The sequence below is a fragment of the Natator depressus genome, chromosome 2 (genome assembly GCF_965152275.1).
Source record: "Natator depressus isolate rNatDep1 chromosome 2, rNatDep2.hap1, whole genome shotgun sequence".
Classification (NCBI taxonomy): domain Eukaryota; kingdom Metazoa; phylum Chordata; order Testudines; family Cheloniidae; genus Natator; species Natator depressus.
This window is the reverse complement of record NC_134235.1, coordinates 44,463,481-44,490,675: the sequence shown is the minus strand read 5'-3', so window position 1 is coordinate 44,490,675 and position 27,195 is coordinate 44,463,481. Positions and strand designations below refer to the sequence as shown.

General features: G+C 43.8%; 1 protein-coding gene across 1 annotated transcript in view; it reads left to right on the top strand.

The window, feature by feature from the left end:
- SLC26A7 (solute carrier family 26 member 7) overlaps positions 1-27,195 on the top strand; it is a 158,258-nt gene that overhangs the window by 49,558 nt on the left and 81,505 nt on the right. The window contains exons 4-6 of the mRNA XM_074944113.1: positions 9,135-9,245; positions 12,480-12,656; positions 24,736-24,896. Coding sequence (XP_074800214.1) covers positions 9,135-9,245; positions 12,480-12,656; positions 24,736-24,896 — 449 coding nt within the window. The remainder of the gene's footprint in view (positions 1-9,134; positions 9,246-12,479; positions 12,657-24,735; positions 24,897-27,195) is intronic.

The following is a 27,195-nucleotide window of genomic DNA, read 5'->3' as shown; positions in this document are numbered from 1 at the left end:
AGGGAACACTGTTGACTCATATCCAGCTTCTCGTCCACTGTCACCCCTAGGTCCTTCTCTGCAGAACTGCTGCCTAGCCATTCGGTCCCTAGTCTGTAGCTGTGCATTGGATTCTTCCATCCTAAGTGCAGGACTCTGCACTTGTCCTTGTTGAACCTCATCAGATTTCTTTTTGCCCAATCCTCCAATTTGTCTAGGGCCCTCTGTATCCTATCCCTACCCTCCAGCGTATCTACCACTCCTCCCAGTTTAGTGTCATCCGCAAACTTGCTGAGGGTGCAATCCACACCACCAGATCATTAATGAAGATATTGAACAAAACCGGCCCCAGGTCCGACCCTTGGGGCACTCCGCTAGATACCGGCTGCCAACTAGACATGGAGCTATTGATCACTACCTGTTGAGTCCAACAATCTAGCCAACTTTCTACCCACCTTGTAGTGCATCTATCCAGCCCATACTTCTTTAACTTGCTGACAAGAATACTGTGGGAGACGGTGTCAAAAGCTTTGCTAAAGTCAAGGAATAACACGTCCACTGCTTTCCCTTCATCCACAGAACCAGTTATCTCATCATAGAAGGCAATTAGATTAGTCAGGCATGACTTGCCCTTGGTGAATCCATGCTGACTGTTCCTGATCACTTTCCTCTCCTCTAAGTGCTTCAGAATTGATTCCTTGAGGACCTGCTCCATGATTTTTCCGGGGACTGAGGTGAGGCTGACTGGCCTGTAGTTCCCAGGATCCTCCTTCTTCCCTTTTTTAAAGATTGGCACTACATTAGCCTTTTTCCAGTCTTCCGGGACTTCCCCCGATCGCCATGAGTTTTCAAAGATAATGGCCAATGGCTCCGCAATCACATCCGCCAATTCCTTTAGCACTCTCGGATGCAACGCATCCGGCCCCATGGACTTGTGCATGTCCAGCTTTTCTAAATAGTCCCGAACCACTTCTTTCTTCACAGAGGGCTGGCCACCTCCTCCCCATGCTGTGCTGCCCAGTGCAGCAGTGTGGGAGCTGACTTTGTTTGTGAAGACAGAGGCAAAAAAAGCATTGAGTACATTAGCTTTTTCCACATCCTCTGTCACTAGGTTGCTTCCCTCATTTGGTAAGGGGCCCACACTTTCCTTGGCTTTCTTCTTGTTGCCAGCATACCTAAAGAAACCCTTCTTGTTACTCTTAACATCTCTCGCTAGCTGCAACTCCAGGTGTGATTTGGCCTTCCTGATTTCACTCCTACATGCCCAAGCAATATTTTTATACTCATCCCTGGTCATTTGTCCAATCTTCCACTTCTTGTAAGCATCTTTTTTGTGTTTAAGATCAGCAAGGATTTCACTGTTAAGCCAAGCTGGTCGCCTGCCATATTTACTATTCTTTCTACACATCGGGATGGTTTGTCCCTGTAACCACAATAAGGATTCTTTAAAATACAGCCAGCTCTCCTGGACTCGTTTCCCCCTCATGTTATTCTCCCAAGGGATCCTGCCCATCAGTTTCCGGAGGGAGTCAAAGTCTGCTTTTCTGAAGTCCAGGGTCCGTATTCTGCTGCTTTCCTTTCTTCCTTGTGTCAGAATCATAGGGTTAGAAGGGACAGAAAGGGTCATCTAGTCGAACCCCCTGCCAAGGTGCAGGATTTGTTGTGGTTAAACCATCCGGTATCGATGGCTATCCAGCCTCCTTTTGAAAACCTCCAGTGAAGGAGCTTCCACAGCCTCCCTATGCAGTCTACCTTTGTCCTACTCTCCTTATAGTTCGGAAGTTTTTCCTGGGATTTGATCTAAATCTGCTATGCTGTAGTTTGAACCTGCTGCCTCTAGTCCTGCCTTCTGTGGCAAGAGAGAATAACATTTCTTCATCTTTTCTATGGCAGCCTGTCAAGTATTTGAAAACCACTGTCATGTCCCTCCTTAATCTTCTCTTTTCCAAACTATGTTTGTTTTTGCATTGTATTAGAGAGATGAGTATTTCACGGTGGGGGCCCATTTTCAAATGTGGACACTTAAAGTATGTCATTTTGTTGGTCAAATCTGTACATAGGCATTTCACGTGTCTAAGGGCCAAATTCTGTCCTTGGATATGTGTGTGAAGCTCAGGAGGAGTTGTATGTTACCATATTGAAGGGCAAATTTATTAATGCTTATTTGAGTGTCCCAGATATGGGGTGTGGACATCTCATTAGGGCATCCAGATTTGAACAATGGAAAGATGTTTGAAATCAACAAGCACAATCTTCATGCTCATCAGGTTCCCACCAAGGAAGTTCTTTGAGTGTATAGGACTTCAGGCAAGATTTATTTAATTTTGCATTGAGAATAGTGGATTGTGAGATATTTGCAAAAGTCACAAGATTAATAGTAGACCTGAGATACTGTCTTCTTGTTTTCCTTGTTCTGGGATAATATTTTTATCTTCTGTACCATGATGCCAAAAAGATATGGTGCAGCCTTTCCGTCTGGATAGCCATGTTTTCAGATGCATATATTCAGATCTGGGAAATTAACTGTAATTCTGAGTAATCTGACCCTAATTTGCATCTTTGGTGACCCTGCATTACTGTCATAGTTGTAGTTTGGAACTGGCACATTCAATAGTAATTCTCAAGCCAGGATAAGATACAGGACTTAGCAGCTTTTCTTGTTTGCACCCAGGTTCATTATTCTGTAGCTATCTGCGTTTGTGATCTCCCTGCAGTGGTGCCACACGTCGCCAGCTTGGCCAGTGTAGCATACCATGTGGTGTGTCACGAAGCCCAGTGATAGCCAGCGAGTCCATTTTAAAAGAAACCCTGGCACATAATGTTATCTTCTGATAAGGAGTTAACTAAAGCATGCCACCACAGTATTTATATATTGTATCTGAACCTATTGTTCATTCCTTGTTTGCAGTTCTTTACATTGGAATAGCCATTCTTTCTTGAAAGCCTTACTTTCACCGCTGTGGGGTTCTCCTTCCTTAAAAATAAGGAGGAGCTGGAGTCTCCATTCTTAATTACTTTTCAGTGTGAAGAAGTGCAATACAGTAGTACTATTACCATCTGTTTCCTGCCTTTTGACTACTTTTTGAACTTTTATAATACCTTACATCTGAAGATTTCATGCTTAAGAGGGTCTTATTAAGCTTTATGACACCCTTCTGATGATACCCATTGCACAGATGGGTAAACTGAAACGTGTAGTTTGTCTGAAACCATAAAAAATCAGTGGCAGAGCCAGGAATAGAATCTAGGATTTCTGAGTCCTGGTGACCTGTCCTAACCACTAGACAGCACTGTCTCATTGTTTTCTAGGTAACATAGAAGGAATGAGAAACTACTTTTGAAAACTAAATGGACATAACTGGACAGACTTTAAAAACAAAACACAAAGGGCTGAGTTATACCTACATTGGGCCCGTGAAATATAGGGGTGTGAAAAGCACTGCCCAGCAGCAGCAGCTCCCTCAGACAGGTGGAATTCCTCCAGGGACGCTGGGGATGTGTGGGTCAAAGTGGCCCCCGCTATAGCATTTCCAGGGTTCAGTGTGGACTCTGTTTGTGTGGGCCAGCTCTGTTGAGCAGTGAGGAGGGGATGGGTTATGGCTCTTGTTTTTCCTGAATGCTAAGCACCTAGGGGTATGTCTACACTACAAAATTAGGTTGATTTTTAGAAATCGATTTTATACAGTCGATTGTGTATGTCCCCACGAAGCACATTAAGTCGGCGGAGTATGTCCTCAATACCGTGGCTAGCATCGACATACGGAGCGGTGCACTGTGGGTAGCTATCCCACAGTTCCCACAATCTCCGCTGCCCATTGGAATTCTGGGTTAAGCTCCCAGTGCCTAATGGGGCAAAAACATTGTTGAGGGTGGTTTTGGGTACCTGTCATGAGTCGACCCTCCCTCCCTCCCTCCGTGAAAGCAACGGCAGACAATTGTTTTGCTCCTTTTTTCCTGGGTTACCCGTGCGGCAAGAATGGAGTCCACTCAGCTCACCGCTGCTGTTGTGAGCATTATAAACACCTCGCACATTATCGTGGAATATGTGCAGAACCAGGCTAAGAGACGCCAGCACGAGGACAATTGTGATGAGGACATGGACACAGGTGTTCTTGAAAGCATGGACTGTGGCAACGGGGCCATCATGGTGGCAGTGGGGCTGGTTCATACATTGGAACACCGATTCTGGGCCCGGAAAACAAGCACAGACTGGTGGAACCGCATAGTGTTGCAGGTATGGGATGATTCACAGTGCCTGCAAAGCTTTCGCATGCGTAAGGCCACTTTCCTTGAACTTCGTGAGTTGCTTTCCCCTGCCCTGAAGCGCAGGAATACCAAGATGAGAGCTGCCCTGACAGTTGAGAAGCGAGTGGCAAAAGCCCTGTGGAAGCTTGCAATGCCTGACTGCTAATGGTCAGTTGGGAATCAACTTGGAGTGGGCAAGTTTTCTGGGGGGACTTCTATGATCCAAGTAGCCAGTGCAATCACTGACGTTCTGCCATTAAGGGTAGTGACTCTGGGAAATGTGGATGGCTTTGCTGCAATGGGGTTCCCTAACTGTGGTGGGATGATAGACGGAACACATATCCCTATCTTGGCACCGGACCACCTTTCCGACCAGTACGTAAACTGCAAGGGGTACTTCTAAATGGTGCTGCAAGCACTGGTGGCTCACAAGGGACGTTTCACCTACATCAACATGGGATGGCCAGGAAAGGTGCATGACGTTCACATCTTTAGGAACTCCAGGCTGTTCTAGCGGTTGCAAGAAGGAACTTACTTCCCCGACCAGAAAATTACTGTTGGGGATGTTGAAATGCCAATAGTTATCTTTGGGGACCCAGCCTACCCCTTGCTCCCATGGCTCATGAAGCCGTACACAGGCAGCCTGGACAGTAGTAAGGAGCAGTTCAACTATAGGCTGAGGAAGTGCAGAATGGTGGTAGAATGTGCCTTTGGACGGTCTAAAAGCTCGCTGGCGCTGTTTGCTGACTAGGTTAGACCTCAGTGCAACCAACATTCCCATTGTTACTGCTGCTTGCTGTATGCTCCATCTATGAGAGTAAGGAGGAGAAGTTTATGGTGGGGTGGAAGGTTGAGGCAGATCGCCTGGTGGTCGATTTTTGAGCAGCCAGACACCAGGTTGATTAGAAGAGCACAGCTAGGCGCACTGCTCATCAGAAAGGCTTTGAAAACCAGTTTCATGACTGGCCAGGCTACAGTATGACAGTTGTGTGTGTTTCTCGTTGCTGCAAACCCGCCCCCTTTGTTGATTTTAATTCCCTGTAAGCCAACCACCCTCCCCCCTTCGATCACAGCTGGCAAAGGAAATAAAGTAACTATTGTTTTGAAACCATGCATTCTTTCTTTATTAATTAAAAAAAAGTGAGATAACTGGCAAGGTAGTCCGGGTGGGGTGGGGTGTGGGAGGAGGGAAGGAGGAAAGGACAAGGTCACATTGCTTATTGTAGCCACACTACAAATCAAAACTGTTTGAATGACAGCCTTCTCTTGCTTGAGCCATTTTCTGGAGTGGAAAGGCTGAGTACCCAGAGTCTCCCCCGCCCTCCCCACCCCCACGTTCTTGGGCATCTGGGTGAGGAGGATATGGAACTTGGGGAGGAGGGCAAGTTATACAATGGATGCAGTGGGGGTTGTGCTCTTGTTGGCTTTCCTGCAGCTCCAACATATGCTTCATCATGTCCGTTTCTCTCCCATTAGCCTCAGCATCGCCTCCTGTCTTTGCTGTTTGCCCTTACTTAATGCTCTCTTGGCCTCTGCCACTGAATGCCTCCATGCATTAAGCTGTGCCCTGTCAGTGTGGGAGGACTGCATGAGCTTGGAAAACATGTCATCGCGAGTGCGTTTTTTTCTCTTTCTAATCTGCGATAACCTCAGGGATGGAGATGATAGGGGGAGCATAGAAACATTTGCACCTGAGGAAGATAAAAAGGGAGAGTAAAATTTAAGATGATACATTTCTGAGAACAAAAGGGAGACTCTTTCACAGTGAATCAAGCAATTCACAATAGACAGCACATGTGCTTTAGGTACAAGGTCGCATTTTGCCTTTTATATTGAGTGCCTACCAGTATGGTGACACATCACAACTGGCTGGGCAACGGTATTTGGTTTCCAGGCAGCCATGGTAAGCCTTTTGGTACACGGGGTTGGCTTCATACACCTTCGTAACATGTGGGAATGGTTTCAGACTGCAGCACCATCTTTTCCCATAGCAAGCAATGCCAGTTGGGTTTCACGTTTGAAAGGAGGGGCTATGGTTTTCAGGTGGATGTGCAGCACACACCTCCTCCCACCCCACCATGTGTCTGTTCTCTGGGATGATCCCTTTTAGCCAAGCGCAAACAACCCAGCATGAATGTGGTCCTTTTACTGTTCCCTTACAAAAATTCCCCTTTTTCAACCAGTTGACCATGAATGATATCACTCTTCTGAGGCTAACACAGAAAGATAAAGACCGAATGTTGCTTGAATGCGACCAAAACCCAGGACCATTCGCTGCCATACTTTGTGCTGCAATGATTCCAGACCACTTGCTACTGGCTTGCCGTGGTAAAGTATCCTACCGTGGAGGATGAAATAAGGCAGCCCTCCCCAGAAACCTTCTGCAAAGACTTTGAGTACCTCCAGGAGAGCTTGATGAAGATGTCCCTGGAGGATTCCCGCTCCATCCCCAGACACGTTAACAGACTTTTCCAGTAGCTGTACTGGCCGTGAATGCATCCCAATTCTTCAGGGCAAATGAAACATTAAACACTTTTGCTTTTAAGCCTTGTACTGTACTTACAAATGTGCATTCACCAGAGCTGCCTTCTCTGGCTTCAGGGTCGGGGATCCTGTCGTGGGAGGGTATTGGCTCCAGGGTGATGAAAAAGTCCTGGCTGCCAGGGAGAACGGATTCACCGCTTGCCTGCTGCACATTCTCCTCCTCCTCTTCCTCATCCACAAAATCCTCCTCCCTGTTGCGTGAGACTCCCCCCTTGCAGGTGTCCATGGACAGTGGTGGGGTAGTGGTAGGGTCCCCCCCAGAATGCCATGCAGCTGATCATTGAAGTGGCATGTATGGGGCTCTGACCCGGAGCGACCATTTTCCTCCTTTGTCTTTTGGTAGGATTGCCTGAGCTCCTTAACTTTCACGCGCACCGCTGTGTGTCCCTGTTGTAACCTCTCTCCACCATGCCCTGTGTGATTTTGGCAAATATATTGGCATTTCTTTTTTTTGATCGGAGTTCGGCCTGCACAGATTCTTCTTCCCATACAGCAATCAGATCCAGTGTCTCCCTTTCGGTCCATGCTGGAGCTGGTTTGCAGTTCTGGGGGGACTGCATGGTCACCTGTGCTGCTGAGCTCGCCATGCTCAGAAAATGACATTCAAAATTTCCTGGAGCTTTTCCTGTTTACCTGGCTAGTGCATCGGAGTTCAAAGTGCTGTCCAGAGCGGTCACATTGGAGCACTCTGGGAAGCTCCTGGAGGCCAATACCATCGACTTGCGTCTGCACTACCCCAGTTTGACCCAGCAAGGTCGATTTTAGTGCTCCTCCCCTCACCAGGGAGGAGTACAGAAGTCGATTTTAAGAGCCCTTTAGGTCGACAGAACGGGTTTGGTTGTGTAAACGCATTCATTTTAAAATCCACCTAACGCAGCTAAATTGGACCTAACCCCATAGTGTAGACCTGGGCTTGGACTCCTTGTGCCCTGCACACATCTTGTTCATGTGTGCTCTACCAAACACAGTCTGGCCACAGTAGTCACAAGTCTCAGATTCAAACCATTTTTGGAAACTGAAAAACAAAGTAAATGCTTGCAGAGGTTTGAGAATCTGGTAAATCTGACATTTATCACTAGATGGTGACAGCTTACTTCCCAGTAGCTAAAGCCTCATTTCCCTCATTAGCGCTAAGAGGAAACAAAGTAATTCTGTATTTAATCCCATATTGATTGGTAGCTGTGAGTAGCAAATATGTAAACGTCCTACAGCCGGAAGTTTCTTAACTTAGCTTGAGAGTCATTACAGTACACTCCACTAGCCATTGCAATTCCTCAGTTAATCCCTCTTGAACTGAGTGATTAAAATCTATTTATTTAAGCATGTGAACACCCATTGAAGGTAAACTGCACAAATTTTGTTTAATCTTAACACTGGTTAAGATCCCAAATCAGTAAGTGACTGTAAGTGCAGAATAAAAACCAATACAAGGACTACCCCCCATCTGACTTTATACATTAAAATGTATATGCGAAAATTATTATGATTTAAATAGCAGGCCATTTTCTGTACTTCCCCTGCAGGAAGGAACTGATAGTATCACAGACACTGAAAACAATACAAGAGAACTAAATTCTGTAGAGCAGTGTCGAGGTTACCAAAGTAGTTCAGAGTGTGCACTCCAAGCACTGAAGTGTTACTATTTTGTTTTTAAATGTAAATGTTCTTATTTGTAATTGTTTAGTTTGCACATGCATACTGTTTTAATGATATTGGATCTTAAACATACGAAGTTTTGCAGTTCACCTTAGCCAGGATTTATGGACCCATTTCACACACACTGCTTAGAAAATGGACCTCTCTTTTCTGTGGACTTTGGCCTGCGAATTCTGTCCCGCTGTCCCCAAAACGGACATATGAATTGCCATATGAGATCAGTGACCTATATAGTCTAGTATCCTATCTCTGATAGGGACTAATCCCAGATGCCTTAGAGGAAGGTGCTGGATAAGGACTCAGGAGACATGGATTCCATTCCCAGCTGTGCTGCTGGCCTATTTAGTGACCTTGGGCAAGTCAGGTCCCTTCTCTGTGCCTCCATTTCCCTATCTGTAAAATGGGGGTAATGATACTGACCTCCTTTGTAAAGTGCTTTGAGATCTATGGATGAAAAGTGCTATATAAGAACTAGGTATTATTAATAGATAATTATGGAGAAATCCACCCACAACAGAAGATTCCTCCAAACCCCATTGCTTAGTGGTTGGTTTATGCCTTAGCTTTTTATAGATGTAATTATCATTGCAGGTAGTTTTAATCCTAGTGTTAAAGCTGTGGACTTTACCCCCGACCAAAACCAAATGTAAAGTAATTTGATATCTTGGTGCAATGTATTGTTTACTAATTCCCATTATCCTTCTCTATAGGGCTGGCCTTTGCTGTTCTGTCTTCAGTCCATCCAGTGTTTGGTTTATATGGATCTCTCTTTCCTGTCATCCTTTATGCTGTTTTTGGAATGGGACGCCATGTTGCAACAGGTAAGTGTCTGGAAACATTTAGGCTCCCATCGTGCAAGTTGCTGAGTGTGTTCTGTGAAATGAGGCGCTTCCTCAACAACTGGTGAGTTCATTGTAAGTTGAAGGTACTAAGCATCACAGGATCAGTTGTGGGGGAGAGAAAGAGGGAAGTGTCTTAAAACAGATTAACCTGTTCACATTTCTTTGTGCCTTTTCTTTACAGCTACATCTTTTTCTGCTTAAGAAAAGTGTTTTTAAGAAAAAAAAGCCTTGTTAAGGTTATACTGGAGCCATTCCTACCACTATAATTGAATACTGCATCAATACTTCCTTTATAAATACAGTTTATCAGGGGCTTATGCACCTGACTATATAAATTTGCTGGAAGCTAAAACTTTAACAGACAAGAGCTCAACTAAAGAGAGCCTTTTTAAATATAAACAGGAACAACTAAAAGTTTGACTGTTCCTAACTATAGAAACACCTCATTATTTCTCACATTGCTAAAACACAACCCCAGTACTTCTCACCAAAAAATACCCTCTCCCTACTCCAAATACTTCAGTAGAATTGGGATTACCCCTGATCAGATGCTGCTGTTGAGCTGAAGGGTGAAGATGCCCCATCACTTCCACTGTAGAAGCTAAGGAACCACTAGGAGTTCCCTAGCTGCCATGCTCGTGATTATGTGGCCTCCTCACCACTGCTTTGAGCAGAGCTACCCACAGTGGCAAGAAGTGTTTCCGAGCTCCTGCTAGATTGACTGCTTTGTTCCCTAAGGAAACCTGTTATGAACTGAGAAAGGGAATTGTATTCATCAGGTTGGACCACCAAGAAATTCGTCTGTGGGAATGGTGGCCTCCCAGTGACTCTCGAAGACCAGGGGACATATAGAGACAGGCACTTGGTTCCAGTAGGCGAGTACAATGAGCTTAAATGCAGGGCAGTAGCCCCTGTCCCCAGTCAACCAAAGATAAAATGTGAAAGGGGTATCCTGCACCTTAGGGGAAGGGGAATGGCTGTGGGAGCCTTTTGAGGGGAGGGAAGATGGTTCTTGGAAATTTGGAACCATGTGCAACCACACACAAACCACATGTGCAACCAATTTGGAACCACATGTGCAACCACACCCTGCAGGGCTCACATAGCCCAACTGCATACATCTCCACTCTGGCTAATATGTTTTCTAAGAAGCAAACACTGTCTTTTGAATAACTAGATGGTTTTGAAATCGATACTGTTAACAGCTCCGTAAGAGCTATGTGGTCTACTGGGAAACCAATGTACATTCCAAAGTACATAGAATTTGTCTCCCAACATATGTATGTTATATTGTCAAACCTCCAGATAATTTATGTCAAACAGGACATGAATTCTGTGTCAAGATCCTTGGGTTTTGTTGCTCTGATGTAGCAAACTAGAAATTCTGTAGAAGCTTATTTTTGAAAAAAAAGTTGTTTTAATCAATGAACTATTCACATGAATAACATTGTTACAGTATCCCTTGTATTATGCATTCTAATATTAAATTCAATTTGTTTAAAGCTGTCCTCCACACAAAAATTGTCAGGGAGGAAGTCTCTGCTGCCTTTGATACCTGGGGAGGCAGTTTGGGATTGTGGAACAAGCACATTAGATGGATGCTTCTGCTAAAATGATCAGTATACTCAGTTCACAGGAGAGCAAGAAACTTTCTTTTAAATGAAAGCTTAGATTTTGGAGAATAATTCTGTGGCAGGAGCTGGGGTAAAGGTAGGTTACTACATAGCCTTATAGTTCCTTTATTTGTCCTTTTCATTAAAAAAGGTAAAAATATGAGGCTATATAAGCAAAACTGTTTCAAAATAGACAATGTTTACAAATTTCTCCACGAGCAGTTGATTTTTAAACTAAAGGTCACTAAAGGAAAAAAGTACCTCACTCATCATCTTACATAGCACCCTTAATATCCAGAAAAAATATCTGGTGGTAATAAACTCTTGTTACGTAGCATGAAGGTGGTGAAATGGACAAAGGGCAGGACTTCAGGACTGACACAGTATCCATGGGGTGAAATGGAGCAAATGTCATTCAGCCCAGGATTTGTGGAGTATACTCAAAGCCCTGTATCCTACAATTCTATGGCTTTGGATTTGCTGTAGAATTCACCTTTTGGACTCCAGCCCTTGCTACAGAATTGTGCTTCACAATCTAAGCTGTCATACAGAAATGTTTCTGTCCCTCGTGGTTGTGAAGAAAATATTATAAATATGAACACAATGTATTTTCATGATAACCATTTTAGCAGAAGTATGCTGCTATTGCACATATCCCATCATCCCAAAGGCCCTGATTCAGGAAAGCACGTAAGCATGTGCTAAAGATTCATTGTTTAAAGTTAAACATGTGCTTAATTCCGTTCCCAAATAAAGATGCTTTCCTGAATCACAGCTAAACCATGTACTACAGCTCCCCATGTGCCAATGCCCCATATATCCTTTACTCAGAGGTGACAATCTCCTTCCCCTGTAATAACTTCTGTGAAGTCAGTGGAACTCTGTTTAAGTAAAGGATGCAGGATTGGGACCTGTTTTAGTCAGACTTTTTGCATGAAAAGTGGAGTTCATCTGTGGCCTGGTCCTGTAAACTTTTGCCTACTTGACTAATTCTTACTCATAAATAGTCCCTGGTACCTCACTTAGTCTAGTCTTGTGGAAAAGATTACTCATCTGAGCAATAAATTGCTAGAATTGAACCTTTATTCTGGCTGCTTTTTCTCCATTTGAACTCAGGAGCCTAATGTATTTGGGATACCATAATAGAAATTATGATTTCAGGTGGAACTAATATATGCAAAACCTTTTCTAAACAGTTTGTTGTTCAAAGCTTTCCATGATGCTTTAATGCCTTTAACATATTGAATGATCCTTCTTTAGCTGAATGTGATTAAAGATTTCAAAAGGGCTTCAACCCTGGCTCTGTTTGTCTGTGTGCACATTATTTGCTTGTGCATTTTTTGAGCACCATTATTTTCAGGCACACAGAAGAGAACTTGCACACAAAAAACCATTTGCACTCAGTTTATCTGCTCATATGGCATATTATACATAGAAATTTGCACCCAACAAGTGCAAGTGCTTTAAAAGCACACACCTGAAGTGAGTGTGCAAATTTCACATTCCTGGATAGAGGCTGTACTTCGAAAAATTAATGTTAGTGACTCTAACAAATATTGAGCTACTTATTGGTAACTGATATGTGACTTTTCTTTTACAGGAACTTTTGCTTTAACTTCCTTGATATCTGCCAATGCAGTTGAGCGTCTTGTTTCTCCAGCAAGCAACAATTTCACTACAAGCAATAACTCGGGAGTCTTAGGTTTATCAGAGTTTGAAATGCAGAGGATTGGAGTTGCTGCAGCAGTTTCATTTTTAGGAGGAATTATTCAAGTAGGTACTCTAAATAGTTAACGAACATTTATTTTAACAGACGTAAGAAGTACACTATAGCTAAGTCTTTGTCTGTCACAGCTATGACTTTGGTGATGAAAAACATAACTTAGTTTTATTTCATAACAAGTCCAGCTCTTTGAACCTTGGCCAGCTGGCTGTTGAGCAGGGTTCTACCATGGTTTTTTACAAATTTGGCTCTATATTTGTCCAGTGCTTTGGAGTCTGCAAATATGATTTGACTTTTGAGTTTCAAATAATTTACTTGCAAAATAAAGGGATTTGCTTAAAATAAAGTTGATCCTGTGACATTTTAAATTTATTTTTGCCAGAATTAAATTACTCCTGCTTTTTTTCGGGTGCCAAAGTCATGTCCTATCCCATTTTATGTCAAGACAAACAATCAGTTCTTAATTATGCTTGTGCTATGGTGGCCATGAAGGGACAAATCCCTCTCCCAATAAAGTAAATGGGAGTTTTGCATATGACTTCACTAGAGCCAAGAACAGGGCCTAATGGGTACATCCCCTTCTATTTTTACTTTTATTTGCCTTATGCAGCTAGCACACAACAACTTTTATTATTATTAATTATAGTAATACTTAGCAGTTACTGACATAGGAATTGCCATGTCTGTCCTGCTTCTGACTGTGGCCAGTACCAGATGCTTCAGTGGAAGTGCTTGTGTGAGGGCTGCCATTTTGGCAAATACACCAAGGTTTGTACTGGGGACCACCAGAGGTAAAAGCATGAGTTGCTACAGCTTTTACTCATATCCTCTGTGTATTGGGACAGAGGGAGACCTGTTATACACAGGTTTCCAATGGGTTTCATGTGTATAGTGCTTTTCATCATAAAAGCATTTAACAAACCGTATGATAATCTCATTTACCTTTTGTTCAGACAAACCATTCAACCCAAAAGAAAACTAATAGCAGATTAAGTTGTTGTTATTATTACTATTATTATTATTAATATTTTTGAGATCAAAATGTTATTTACCTTCTCATATGACCAGTTGATCTTTCTCCCAAACCCACTTTAGTTCTATAATTGTTTCTGTAAGAGATTCAATAAAAAACATCTTTGCATATGTTCCCCATTAGCAAGATAAACATGCCTTCTTTCATTCTTTTCAGGATATATGATGAAATACTGAATAAAAATAATTTTTCCATATACATTCACATTTATAATAGCACCTTTCATCTTCGAATATTAACTTATTAATCTTCGCAGCACCCTCCTTTGTGTGAGGTAGAGATATTTCTGCCCGATTTCAAAGATGGAAAAATGGAGCTAGAAAGGTTATGACTAGAGCTGATTGGGAATTTTTTGACAAACCATCTTTTTGTTGTCAAAAAAATGCCAGTTTGTCAAAACTGAAACTCTTCATGAAACAGGGTTGATGTTGATGAATTTCCTAACTCAAAAAAGAGTAAAGAAAAAAGATCTGAAGTTGTTGAAACAGTTTTTCACTTTTTTAGTTTGAAATGACCTGTTGTTTAGAAACTTAAGCTAAGACGCTAAAATTTTTTTTTATTGATTAGTGTTTTTAAGAGAGAAAGCTCACAATCAAAATGAAGTGTTACAGAATTATTATGACAAAATGTTTTGATTGACTTGTTCCTAAAAAATCTGTTCATTTGGTTTGTCAATATTTTCAAAAGGTAGACTTTTCATCCCAATTCAATATGGGACAATTTTCAAACTCTTGAAAATATTCACTAAAAAGGAATCCTATTTCCCACCCAACTCTAGTACAGATTTACTTGAAACCATGGAGGGTGTGAAAGCCTAGATTAGAATGCAGGACTCTGGTTCCCACCTGAGTGTTGAGACTCCTAAGCAATAAGTCTCTCCTTGTAGAAGTACAATTTTTCCAAATTGAGTTTTCAGTTATATTTTTAGTTGAAAAATGATTTAACTGATTAAATGTTTTATTGAAAATTTGATTTTTGACAGAGAAAGGGCCCTGAAAATTTTCAACACAGATTTTTGTTAAAAAAAAATTTCATTTTGTCAAAAATTTGAAAAATCAATTAAACATTTTGAAATGTTCCTATGCAGTTTTTTACTACCTTTTCTACCAGTTCTACTCCCTCTATACTTCTCACGTGATTTTTTCTGTGTTGGTTTATATGGGTATATTTCGTAGCCTCTATTATATGCTTGCACTCTGAGATACAAATTTAATTTGGCATTCCTTGTGTAAGAATAAGTAATCTATTATCTGAATAAAGCATTTGTTAATGGATCAGATACAGATAAATTGCTTCGAGGTTTGGACTGTGTTTTGTTTTTCTTGAAAAACTCTGCATTTTTACAATGGAAGTATTTTAGTCTTTAAAATCTAAAATGGTTGTGGCATTGTTTGAAAATCAGTTCCAATTGATGGGCACTAACTTCTTTCCTAATATTTCATAACTCTTTGGATTAACATTGTAACAGATGTAAACTAGCTCTCATATTCATAAATCTTGGTATATAAGGTTGTGTATTTAATAATGGCTCTCTATAAGCTGTACTACTCATTTATTAATGTGATCTCAGAAATTTCTGTTGCTATTTCAATGTTACTGATTGATAACGAATCCTCAGAATAGTGCTAACAGAATGGAATATGATGTTTTGAACCTTGAATCTAGTAAGAATGGTCACTGGACTACCACAGATCCAATAAAATGTTGCTTCTTCCTACAAAATTTAACTAGTAAATAACTGTTCATTCGCTCAATGCAAAACAGGGAAGGAACTTTAACAATAACACATGTGAGTGTGTAGTAGACAATTGTGTCAGAATACTCAAATTAGTAGTACAGGACTGTACAGAGCCCTAATTTAAGTTTTCTGTCACATCTTTTATCCATCCTGGTAAATGTTTTAACAAAGTTCCTTCCCTGTTTTGCATTGAGTGTACAGAAATTTATGTGCTAGTAAAATGTTGTAGGTAGAAGCAACCATCTGTTGGATCTTAGTTGAGAGTTAGGTGGGAGTTTCCAGCTGGTAGGGGCAGAAGCAGCCAAAGCAGGGACTCTTTACCTGTGGGGTGGGGAGAGGTTGGAGGAAGAGAGTGGGGGGAAAATGGGGCCCAGCCAGGGCCAACCCTCTCCCCAGCATTTCACTGGACTCAGAACTGTGCAGGAGAGACACCCTCCTCCCCCATGCTGGGGGCTCTAGGAATGAGACCATGCCTCCCTGCATCTTTCTCGCTCCCTTCCCCTCCCTCTCCACCCACTATGTGGACTTGGGAGTAAGCTGCAGAGAGGAGCCTGCTAGAGTCTCCATCTGGTAATGGCAGAAGCAGGCAAAGCAAGGGCTGTTCATTCTTAGAAAACTTTCTGCAGTTTTGTCTGGAGTTTTTCTTCTTCTTTGAGTGCTTGCTCATGTCGATTCTGTTCTAGGTGTGTGTATTCCCATGTGCACAGTTCATTGGAGATTTTTGCCTTAGCGGTATCTGTAGGGTCGGCTGTGGCGCCCTCTTGAGTGCCGCGCTCATGTGTCGGCATATTAGGCACTGCCGGCCCTATGCCTTCTCAGTTCCTTCTTACCACCCGTGACAGTTGGTTGGAGCACCTTGTCTTGCATTCTTGCGGTTCTTAACAGCCCTTTGTTTACCTTCTTTGTATATCGTTCTCTAGGTACTTATTTAGTCATTAGATTAAGTGTTAGTTGTTAGTTTAGTAGTTAGAGTCCTGGCTGGGACTTTGCCCCACAGTGGGGCATGCCTCGTTCCCTGGGCTTCACACCGTGTTCGTCATGCAACAGGCTGATGCCTGTTAGTGACCCCCCTGCAGCTGTTTAAAGTGCTTGGGGGGAGTCCCATATAAAGGATAAGAGCAGGATTTGCAAGAGCTTTCCCCCTAGAACCCAGAAGGAGCGGGATATCCGCTTGCGGGCTCTCCTCATGGAGGCCGCGCGTCATCTGGCATCAGAACCCTCCCAGTTGGACTCCCCTTCCAGTACCATGGTGTTGGTGTGGAGCACACTGCCGCCACTGGGCTCTGCCCGGCAGTTTCCCCTCGCCAGTGCTTAAGAAGCAGAAGAAGAAAAAGGGCTCTCCGGCACCATCTAAGGAGGGGAAGGGGGGCTTTGGGCAAAGGACCAGTTCAGGCCATGTGCCTGCCCTGGAGCTTCAAGGGGGACCGCTACGGTTGGACCCCCTAGCCCAGCCAGGGAGCCGCCTCCGGCTCCCAGAAACAGCGGGGGACCCCGGCTTCTCCTAGGGCTTTCGTTGTCCAAAGCGGCCCAGGCAACTAAAGACCTAGTGAGCCTGCCAGCACCGCAGGCGCTGCCGCGCCAAGCTCTGGACTTAGCTAAAGCCCTGCAATCCAAGGGCAAGCCAGCCATAGGACTGTCCCAAAGGGCAGTGGGGCTCCATTGGTCCTGGATCACAGGTGTATATCCCCATCCCCACAGCCTAGGACCCTGGTCCTGCAACCTCTATCTCTGGCCAGAAGACCCAGGTCCCCGGCTCCGCGCTCTCCTTCTACGAGGCATGGAATGCTGGAATCAAGACACCAGTCTCAGTATGCTTGGTACCTGTGAGCCTCCCGCTAGAGATTGCCCCAGCACAGGTCACTATCGCCTAGATGATCTCCCAGGCATTGGTCCCCACCCAACCTGCCCCTCCCTCGGCGATGCACTTGTCATCTTCATCACCGGACAAAGTGGTGGCAGGGCGCTCCCTGACTGGCAGTCCCCCCAACGACTTTAAAGAGCCCCAGGCTCTCCTTAAAAGGGTGGCTGCCAACTTAAACCTGGAAATTGAGGAGTTGGTGGAGCAACTGGATGACCTTTTCAACGTCAGATCTTCCACCACCCCAGCCCATATCACGCTGCCTGTCCACCCAGGATCCTTAAGATTGCAAAAATGCTGTGGCAGACCCCCTCTTTCATTCCGCCCACTTTTAAAAAGGAAGAAAAGAAGTATTACGTCCCCTCAAAGGGGTTTAAATACCTCCATATGCACCCACAGTTAACGAGAGGGCCAGGCAGGGCCAGGTGAGCAGCACACCAAAGAATAAAGATGCCAAGAAACTGGACTTATTTGGCAGAGTCACTTGGGAAGCCAGAGACAGGCATTTTGCGGGTGCGCTCGAGGACGGCGCTCCAGTCACATCCCAAGATCCACCTTCTTACTCTTTCCTCAACTGCCTGTGCCCCTTCCAGTCGGCCTGGTATGGCTAACCTGAGCCTGTTGGGTGCTCAACATAATCTCTTTGGGCTACACCCTACAGTTCTTGGCCGCCCGTCCCACCTACCCCCCTTCCCCATCCCTCTTCAGGGACTTTTCTCATGCGTAACTCCTCGCCCAGGAGGTCGACAGCCTCTTCAGCATGGGCAGAAACAGATTAAGGTGTCGTGGGGCCAGAGCAAGTGGGGGGGGGCCCTCCCCACCCCTTCCGTCTGCAGTCCCACCCCCATTCTGCCCCTTCCGCCTGCGGCCCTGCCCACAGCCCCACCCCATTCTGTCCCTTCCCCCCACCACTCCGCCTGTTCCACATACAGTCAGCCTCATTCTGCCCCCCTACTGCAGCCCCGCAGCCTTGCTCCTTTCTCCCCCTCTGCACTGCGGCCCCAAGACCGAAGAAGCTCTGTCCCCCTCCTGCCGCATGGCCCGGGCCACAGCAGGGAGAGCTCCCCCAGTCCTGAGGCCACAGCAGGGAGCTAGAACTTCTCCAGTCCTGGGGCCATAGGTGTAGTTTGACTGCTATATTTGGGGGGACACATGCACACATGCATGCTGAAGCCAGTCCCCTTGGTTCACTGGCTCTCTCCCCCCACCTACACCGGTACCTGGGCTGCCGGTGCTGGGGTGGATGGGACGACATAATAGGGGAGCCCCAGCTGCTACTGGCAACCACTCCGACACCAGCTGCTGCAGTGATGTCACTGCTCAGGTGCTGCTGCAGTTGCTTCCCTGCTGTGGCTGCTGCTGCCCAGGGAATGCAACATGCTGGGCTCCTGCTTCCCCCCACCCATTCCCGAATGCTCTTCTCTTTCCCGTCCCCTCCCCTTCTTTTCTCCTCACCCCACCTCCCTTGCCTGCACCCCCGCCCTGCACTCATGGTGGTAGAGGAAACAGGCAGGCACTAGGATCCAGGAGGCGGCTTCCAGCTGCTGAGGCAGGACCCACAGTGCAGGGGAAAACTGCTCCATCCTGCTCTGTCCGCCCCCATGAGCTGAAACGTGTGGGGGAAGGGGGGGGGAGACAAGCATGGGAATAACAAAGCCCCTTCCCCACCCCCCGCCCCCAGGCCGAGCAGAGTCAGGGAGCGGGATCAGGGCACAGGGTGCCCATTTTTCCGGGGCCCCCCAATAGGCTGGGGCCCCTGGCCACAGGCCCTGTCAGCCCAATGGTTAATCCACCATTGAGCATTGGGACAGTAGAGGACGTCCCTTGGGAAATGAGGGGAAAAGGATTCTACTCCCTTTATTTCTTAATCCCGAAAGCGAAAGGGGCCCCGAGAGCCATCTTGAACCTGCGACGCCTCAATGAGCACCTCAAAATGTTGAAATTCTGCATGGTTTCCCTGACCTCCATCATCCCCTCCCTGGATCCAGGAGACTGGTACGCTGCCCTCGACTTGAAGGATGCATATTTCCGTATCTTCCAGGGGCACAGATGGTTTCTCCGTTTAGTGTTGGGCCAGTGCCATTTCCAGTTCATGGTACTACCCTTCGGTCTCTCGTCATCCCCAAGAGTGTTTACAAAGTGCATGGCACCAGTGGCTGCTTACCCGAGGCGTCGGGCTGTTCAAATTTACCTGTACCTCAACAACTTGCTAATCAAGGGCCGGTCCCGGGATCAGGTGCAGTGGCACCTCGATCTGGTTCGCTCCACCTGTCATGATCTAGGGCTGTTGATAAACAAGAAAAAATTGACACACGGCTCCATGTTAGGCCCCTATAGGCATAGCTGGCGTCGGTCTACGGCCCCAGCAGACACGTTAACCATGTAGTCAGGGTACCGGACCCCTTACTGTCATCACTCACATGGTGGAGGAATCCCATATTGGTGGTGGAGGGAGTTTCCTTTGCGGCCCCATCCCCATCGGTTGTCCTGGTCTCCAATGTCTCGGGTCTGGGGTGGGGAGCCCACCTGGGTGATCTCAGCACACAAAGTCGTTGGTCGAGGTCACAAGGTTTACTCCCTACACATAAACGTCAGAGAGCTCAGAGCGGTACGCTTGGACAATACCACCACAATGTTCTATATCAATAGGCAAGGCAGAGCCCGATTATCAGCCCTTTACCAAGAAGCAATAAGGCTCTGGAACTTCTGTGGTCAGCATGCCAAAGTATTCCCTGCACACTTCCCCGGGAACGCTTTGGCAGATCACGTCAGCAGGACCTTCTCATCTCACCACGAGTGGTCACTCCATCCAGAGGTGGTCAGCATCATCTTCCTGAGGTGGGGGACTCCCTGGGTGGACCTGTTTTCATCCAGGCAGAACAGAAAGTGCCACATTTTCTGCTCAATTCAGGGGATTGACAGAGGCTCCCCGTCGGACGCTTTTCTGCTCCCGTGGTCGGGGACCCTCATGTATGCTTTCCCTCCAGTGTCATTAATTCACAGAGTCCTCATGGTGATCAAGCGGGACAGGGCAAAGATGATCCTCATAGAGCTGGCTTGGCGCCAGCATTGGTTCACTATGCTGCTGGACCTCTCCGTGGCCGCCCATTCCCAACAGTTGACAAGAAGGTGTGAGTATCAGCAAAGGGAAAATTACTTTTTGTAGTGACCAGCCACTCCCAGTCTTTATTCAGGCCTAATTTGATGGTGTCCAGTTTTCAAATTAATTCAAGTTCTGCAGTTTCTCATTGAAATCTGTTTTTAAAGTTTTTTTGTTGAAGAATTACTCACATGTTCTTGTCAAATGTTACACTACAGATTATAAACTGAGTTGTTTATAAGACATAGCATAAACTCTGTGACAGTATGTTTAATACACCTGTCCTTTTCTAATAACTTCAGATTCTGTATTTTAAACAGTTGCAGGAGAACAACAAGAGGCTTCTAGGTTATGGACTCAGTCAAACAGAAATGTGTGTCTCTGGCTATTGGCCCTCGGAACTCCCATGATCTCTGCAGCCTCCTATTCTGTGATACCAGTTGCAGAATGCTAAATTAGACATTCACAGTATATGCAGCTTCCTTTCCAGAAGCATTCTCTGTGGTTTTGACCTACTTGATTGGCATATGTAGCAGATGATCTCTAGGGAGAGTCACCAAATATACTTTGTTGGTCCCTTGAGGTTCTAACATAGCAGCACCCTCCAATGACTGGAAGAGTGCTGTCCAAGGGCTTTTAAGATTCGTTCTCCCATACTCATATCCATCACTATGCAGCAGATTTACAATAGCCCCAGAGCTCATGACTCCCACCTGCTCTGTGCCTGTGCATAGAGAGTTTGAGGGGTGTGGCAAGTACCTGGCTGGCTGAAAAGGCTGATTGGCTATACAAGGGTGGTTGGATTGTCAAAGCGATTAACCAGGGCACCTGCCATAAGGGTGCATGTGATATTTTGGGAGTGGCCAAGAGTACGGTTTTGGTAGGGTTGGGTTGATGTACATACAGTAGAAGGTTTCTGCAGCTTGGAGTCACCTCTCCCTTTCCTCAGCCAAACAATCGCTCACTCTCCTCTCCCCTTTGTCAGAATAAACTTGTGAAGGGTAGCTGGGAGAAAGCAGTATTTACCCCTCTGCCTCCTCTTTATCATTTCTCCCATTCCCAACCACTGTCTGTATTTTCTACTCTTTATCTGCAGGCTCAGCACCTCTTTAAATCACCTGTCAGAGTCCTACATAATTATTACTGTAATATAAATAATAAATAAATCATTAATAACTGACTATATTCTCCAGCAGAATTACACTGTGATTGGTTGCCAGTGTCATATCCCGCAGCCTCCCCAATAGTGTTCAGTAAGGGTAGGTTCCCAAGGAACTGCTTGACCTTTGAATTTCACTGAGATGGTGCTGAGTTTTTAGGTATTTATTCTTTACTGGGGGAGTTTTCACAGCAAAAGTTTATCAGTTTAAAGGTTATTTCATAGGGATTTATTTTATTCATTCTCTATACTTCTGGTTCTTGTTTTGTGACTGCAGCCCTCTTCCTAGGAGATGTGGAGTGATGACCTTTGATATGCCCAATGGCCCCATCCTGAAGGTTCTGTAATAAGCTCTTTGGGTCAGGAACCATCTTTGTATGCTGTGTCTGTGCAGCTCATAGCACAATCAGGTCTTAGTCTCTGACTAGGTCTTCTAGGCACTATAGTAATACAAATTAATAATAATAATACTCACCATAAGTACATCAGCAATTGTCCTTAGTAGGATCCAGTATTGGGTAGCAGTGCTCTCAGTTCTTATGGCACTGAGCAATTTGCCAGCTATTTAAGGGAAGTATAGAGAAATAATTTCATATGAGGTTCCTTACTCTCAGATGGAGTAGGAAGAGTGCTCACTAGAACTTTAGAGAGGAAGGTGGGTGAGGTAATATCTTTCGTTGGACCAGCTTCTGTTGGTGAGAGAGAGAAGCTTTTGAGCTTACACAGAGCTTTTCTTCACAGACCTGAAGAAGAGCTCTGTCTGAACTCAAAAGCTTGTCTCTCACCAACAAAAGTTGGTCTAATAAAAGATATTACCTCATCCACCTTATCTCTCTAATATCCTGGGACCAGAACGGTTACAACACTGCATACACTAGAGATTTGTCAGGTAAATGAAAAGCCAGCCACTCTGGGAGTTTCAATACAGATGCACCGATACAGTGACTACTGATTGTGAAATGCAGGTGAAAAATTAAATGATACTTGTGTGCAAAGAGCAATAATATATGCAAGTAATTGCTTTAGATTAGTCAGTACTAAGGAGCCTGTAAGGAACTCCAGAAGGATGAAATTCAACATGGATAAGCACAACTTAATCCTCACAGAAATTATCAATTTTACCTACTCATACATAACAGATTGGAGAGTTTTCAGGGAGAGGATCAAGGTGTCACTGTATACCCTTCAGTTAGGACGTCTGCTGTATCTGCCGGAATGGGGAAACATGCTAATAAGGGGTTAGGGTGTATTTACAGAGGGACAGAGTGTACTAAAAAAAATATTAAAGTGTCAGTTGTATTATACTGGTATAACTTTGAATACTGCACTCAGCTTTGGGCAGTCCCACACACAATTTCCATACTGTAGTAGAAACAGTCCAAAGAAAGGCAGTGAAAGTTATTAGAGGCATGGTGGGATTTCTATACTATGATAATTTTAAAAGATGAGCATTAATTAGATGAAAAGGAAGAAGTGATAAAGGCATCATAACAAATTGTAGAGATGTGGTCAGCTGGTCATCTCTTTTTTAATCTGTGCAGTAATTCAAAAACACATGGACATACACAATATAAAGGGGAAAAAAATAAAACAGATAAAAGGGGATGCATTTTTTACCCAACGTACAATGTGTGGAACCCACTGTTTGTAGCAGGATATAATTAAGGCAGAGGGTTCAGTCTGATTCAGAAAAGTGTTAGATATTACAAGATTAATAATAGCATCCATAGTTACACTCACTGCTAGAAGAAAATTACTAGGGCTATCAAACTGATCACATTATAGTATTATAGGATTCTGTACATTTGGAGGTGATGGTGGTTTATTCCTCTGAAGCATCTGGTGTGACAGCAACTGATGTGAACAGGATTTTGGATTAGCTAGGTCATTGTTCTGTCTCAATATGTCAATTGCTGTGTTTCTATACAAGTTTCTAAAAATGTGAAATGGCTCTATTTATTGTGAGAATAAAACTACACAGATCTGGCTCTTAGTCATTTGTGATTTCAGATACTTTAATCAAATATTGAATGTGAATTCTCTGACTTCATGCTGCCCGGATGAGTAGATGATTTTTACATTGTTCACTGGGTTCATATATTTGAACGGGGAGAATAACAAGTAGAGCCAATATTTAGAGAAGTCATTGTGTGAACATACTTTGACTGACCAGCAGTTGTAACTAATCTCATTTTAGAGCCTGGTAAACTAGTGATGTTAGTGAGATAGTATAAAATAAACTGTGACAAAGTTCCTCCTCTGCCTTGGTGGGTCCTGCGCTTATTGGCGGATTTGCTCGCCTCAGAGGTTCACAGCAGCCCTCAGTTTGGTCACTTTCGTGGCTCAAATCTGCCGTTCACTCAGTTAGCCTCATCACTGGCCAGCATGGGGAAAAGGAAGAAGAACAATCCCCGCAGTCTCTGCTGATCCACCTAGTGGATCGGGGAACAGGCCAGAGACCTTTCCCTCTGGTGGAACCCACAGTCCAGGTCAACTCCTCCGGTTTCAAGTAGGGAGTTGGGGGAATGGAGGGATGGGGGGAACCCAGGCCCACCCTCTACTCCGGGTTCCAGCCCAGGGCCCTGTGGCTTGCAGCTATCTACAATGGCTCCTGTAACAGCTGCGTGACAGCTACAACTCCCTGGGCTACTTCCCCATGGCCTCCTCCCAACACCTTCTTTATTCTCACCACAGGACCTTCCTCCTGATGTCTGATAATGCTTGTACTTCTCAGTCCTCAGCCTTCTCACTCTCAGCTTCTTGCACCTCTTCCTCCCAGCTCCTCGCACACACACCACAAACTGAAATGAGCTCCTTTTTAAAACCCAGGTTCCCTGATTCGCCTGCCATAATTGATTCTGGCAGCTTCTTGATTGACTGCGGGTGTTCTAATCAGCCTGTCTGCCTTAATTGTTTTCAGAAAGTTCCTGATTGTTCTGGAACCTTCCCTGTTACCTTACCCAAGGAAAAGGGACCTACTTAACCTGGGGCTAATATATCTGCCTTCTATCACTCTCCTGTAGCCATCTGGCCTGACCCTGTCACAAAACTTACAAAAAGATTTAATGTGTTTCACTTTAAGCTATATTCATGTTTCACAGCATGCATCTGAAACTTCTCCTTTTGATTTGCTAACACAGCCATTTATCTCCTGGTTTATTAAAAGGGTATCTCTCACTGCATTAACACTGGGAAACCTGAATTTTAATGTAATCACTGATATATATCTTTGGTTTCTTAGGTAGCAATGTTTGTGCTGCACTTGGGCAGCGCCACATTCTTGTTGACGGAACCGGTGATAAGCGCAATGACAACAGGAGCAGCTACGCATGTTGTGACTTCACAAGTCAAGTATCTGCTGGGAATGAAAATGCCATATATATCTGGGCCCCTGGGATTCTTTTATGTGAGTTCACGAGCAGAGATATCACATTGGTTTGCTAACATTCTGTTTAACATCTATAGTTTTTGGAAAGGGAGATGTAGAGGTAAGGACATGATTGTGTGAACCCTCATGTTATCTGACCCATTCAAATCAGTAGGATTTGTTAATATGGATTATTTGAGTGAGTAAGAGCTAGCAGGATTAGGCCCCAGATTGATCCTTTGTGTTTTCTGGTTTAAAAATAAGTGGTCAAGTTTTGCAGCTTTGTCAATCGTTCTAATTATTAGATGTAAAAATTTGAAATATTTCATAATTTTTCATTCAACCGAGGCTAAACAATACCCAGTTTACAGGGTGATACAGGGAGTGTTAACCTTTGTTGAATATCTGGTCTGAGGGAATACCACAGCATTTCAGATTTCATTCTAGACATGTTTCATGTCACATTTTCTTGAATATTAGTGAGGTGAAAGAAATATGATACATGACTTGTGGATGTCCTGTGCAAGAGTTACCTTGGATATGCTACTGCTATTTTATGATATGGCACATTCTTATCACAAACACACGTCAAGTTTATCACTTTATGTTAATCACCGTATCATGCGTGCAGCATGCCTCATAAAGCTGCAGTCCTTTGGGAATTTAAACTCTGAAGGTAAACATGATTGCACGGAGCCTTCCATGGCAAAGTTACATGGCCTTACATGAGAAACACAATTCTGAGAACACATTCTCTAGGATAATCCACGATAGAAAAAAGCTTCCCTTGTAGGCATTTGACCTTGTTCTTCCAGCACAGTATAAATAATAGCATTGCCCCTTGTTAGGGTGATAGTTTGCATACACTCAGCTGATGGGCAACTAAAGAATGAGCGTCTGTGTACAAATAGCAGAATTTTTTATTTGTTGGCAATGCCACAAAATTGAAAAAAATTGAAAAAAGTTTGTTTCAGATGGACTTAAAAACAATATTTTTTACATTTTTTGCAAATAGAAAAGTTGAGGAAAACAATTCATTTTGAATCTAAATGTTTTATTCAACCCAAAACAAAACATTTTATTCAATTTTGAGTAGTTTTTAACATTTAAATTTTTTTAAAAATAAAAGAAAATTTCTATACTAAAAGTTGTTTTGAATTGAAAAATCAAAACCTTTCATTTAGAAAATGTTGAAATAAAGGATTTCTATACCTTCTGAATTTTGAGGGAGGTAATTGAAACAATTTGTGGTAATTGACATTAATTCAAGAAATGTTTCAGTACTTCTGAATCTGCATTTCTTGCTGAAAAAAAATTTTGGTCAAAAATTCGCACCCATTTCTACTTAGAACATATGCAGTTTGTCTAGACCCTAAAGTAGAACTAGTTATTTCATTAACATTGACCAGATTTCCTTGTGTCACTGTTGCTCCTCAATCACCATTTGATTCAATGCCCATATTTGAGTCAGGCAAGGGGAAGATTTAAGATGAGTTCTCTGTGAAAATCTCCACGCAATGGGGAGATTGGTCTAATGATCTCCCTGATTGGGGGGATTTTGCTTTTTAGAAAGGTTCTTTTGGTCATACTTTTATATTAAGGGTACATTTATAAGTAGTTGATAAAGGGCTAATAAATTGTTAATGTTTGTTATTACGCATGTAACAAACATGAATAATACGAGTTCCAGATGGTTATAGGCACATAAGTGCAAGGTGTCATAAGCAACCTATTGGACTATAACAAATGATTTACCATTTATTAACCCTTTATATCAAATGTACCTTTGATGTAAAGTATGGCTCTTCTAGAGCTGCTATGCCAGTTACATGGAGAGCGTATCTACATAAAGGAATATTGTCATCTGGTGGAGATGACTAACATTAAGTACAGCAGCCAAGAGACAATTAGATCATACAATATAAGAAATAATCATGTGAAGGCCAAGACACTAACAGGATTCAAAAAAGAATTATATGAATTAATGGAGGATAGGTCTACCAATGGCTATTAGCGAGAATGGGCAGGGATGATGTCCCTAGTCTCTGTTTGCCAGAAGCTGGGAATGGCTGACAGGAGATGGATCACTTGCTTACCTATTCTGTTCATTCCTTCTGAAGCACCTGGGATTGGCCACTGTCAGAAGACAGGATATTGGGCGACATAGACCTTTGGTTTGACCCAGCACGGCCGTTCTTATGTTATGTTCTTCGAGAACAGCAGTAATACAAGGAAATAATTCTATCTTAGAATGCCAGTGATATTATAAATGAGGTCATTAAAAACCTTTGAGGAAATATTCTTCCTTATCCTTTGTGTTTTTGTTTTTCTCTGACAT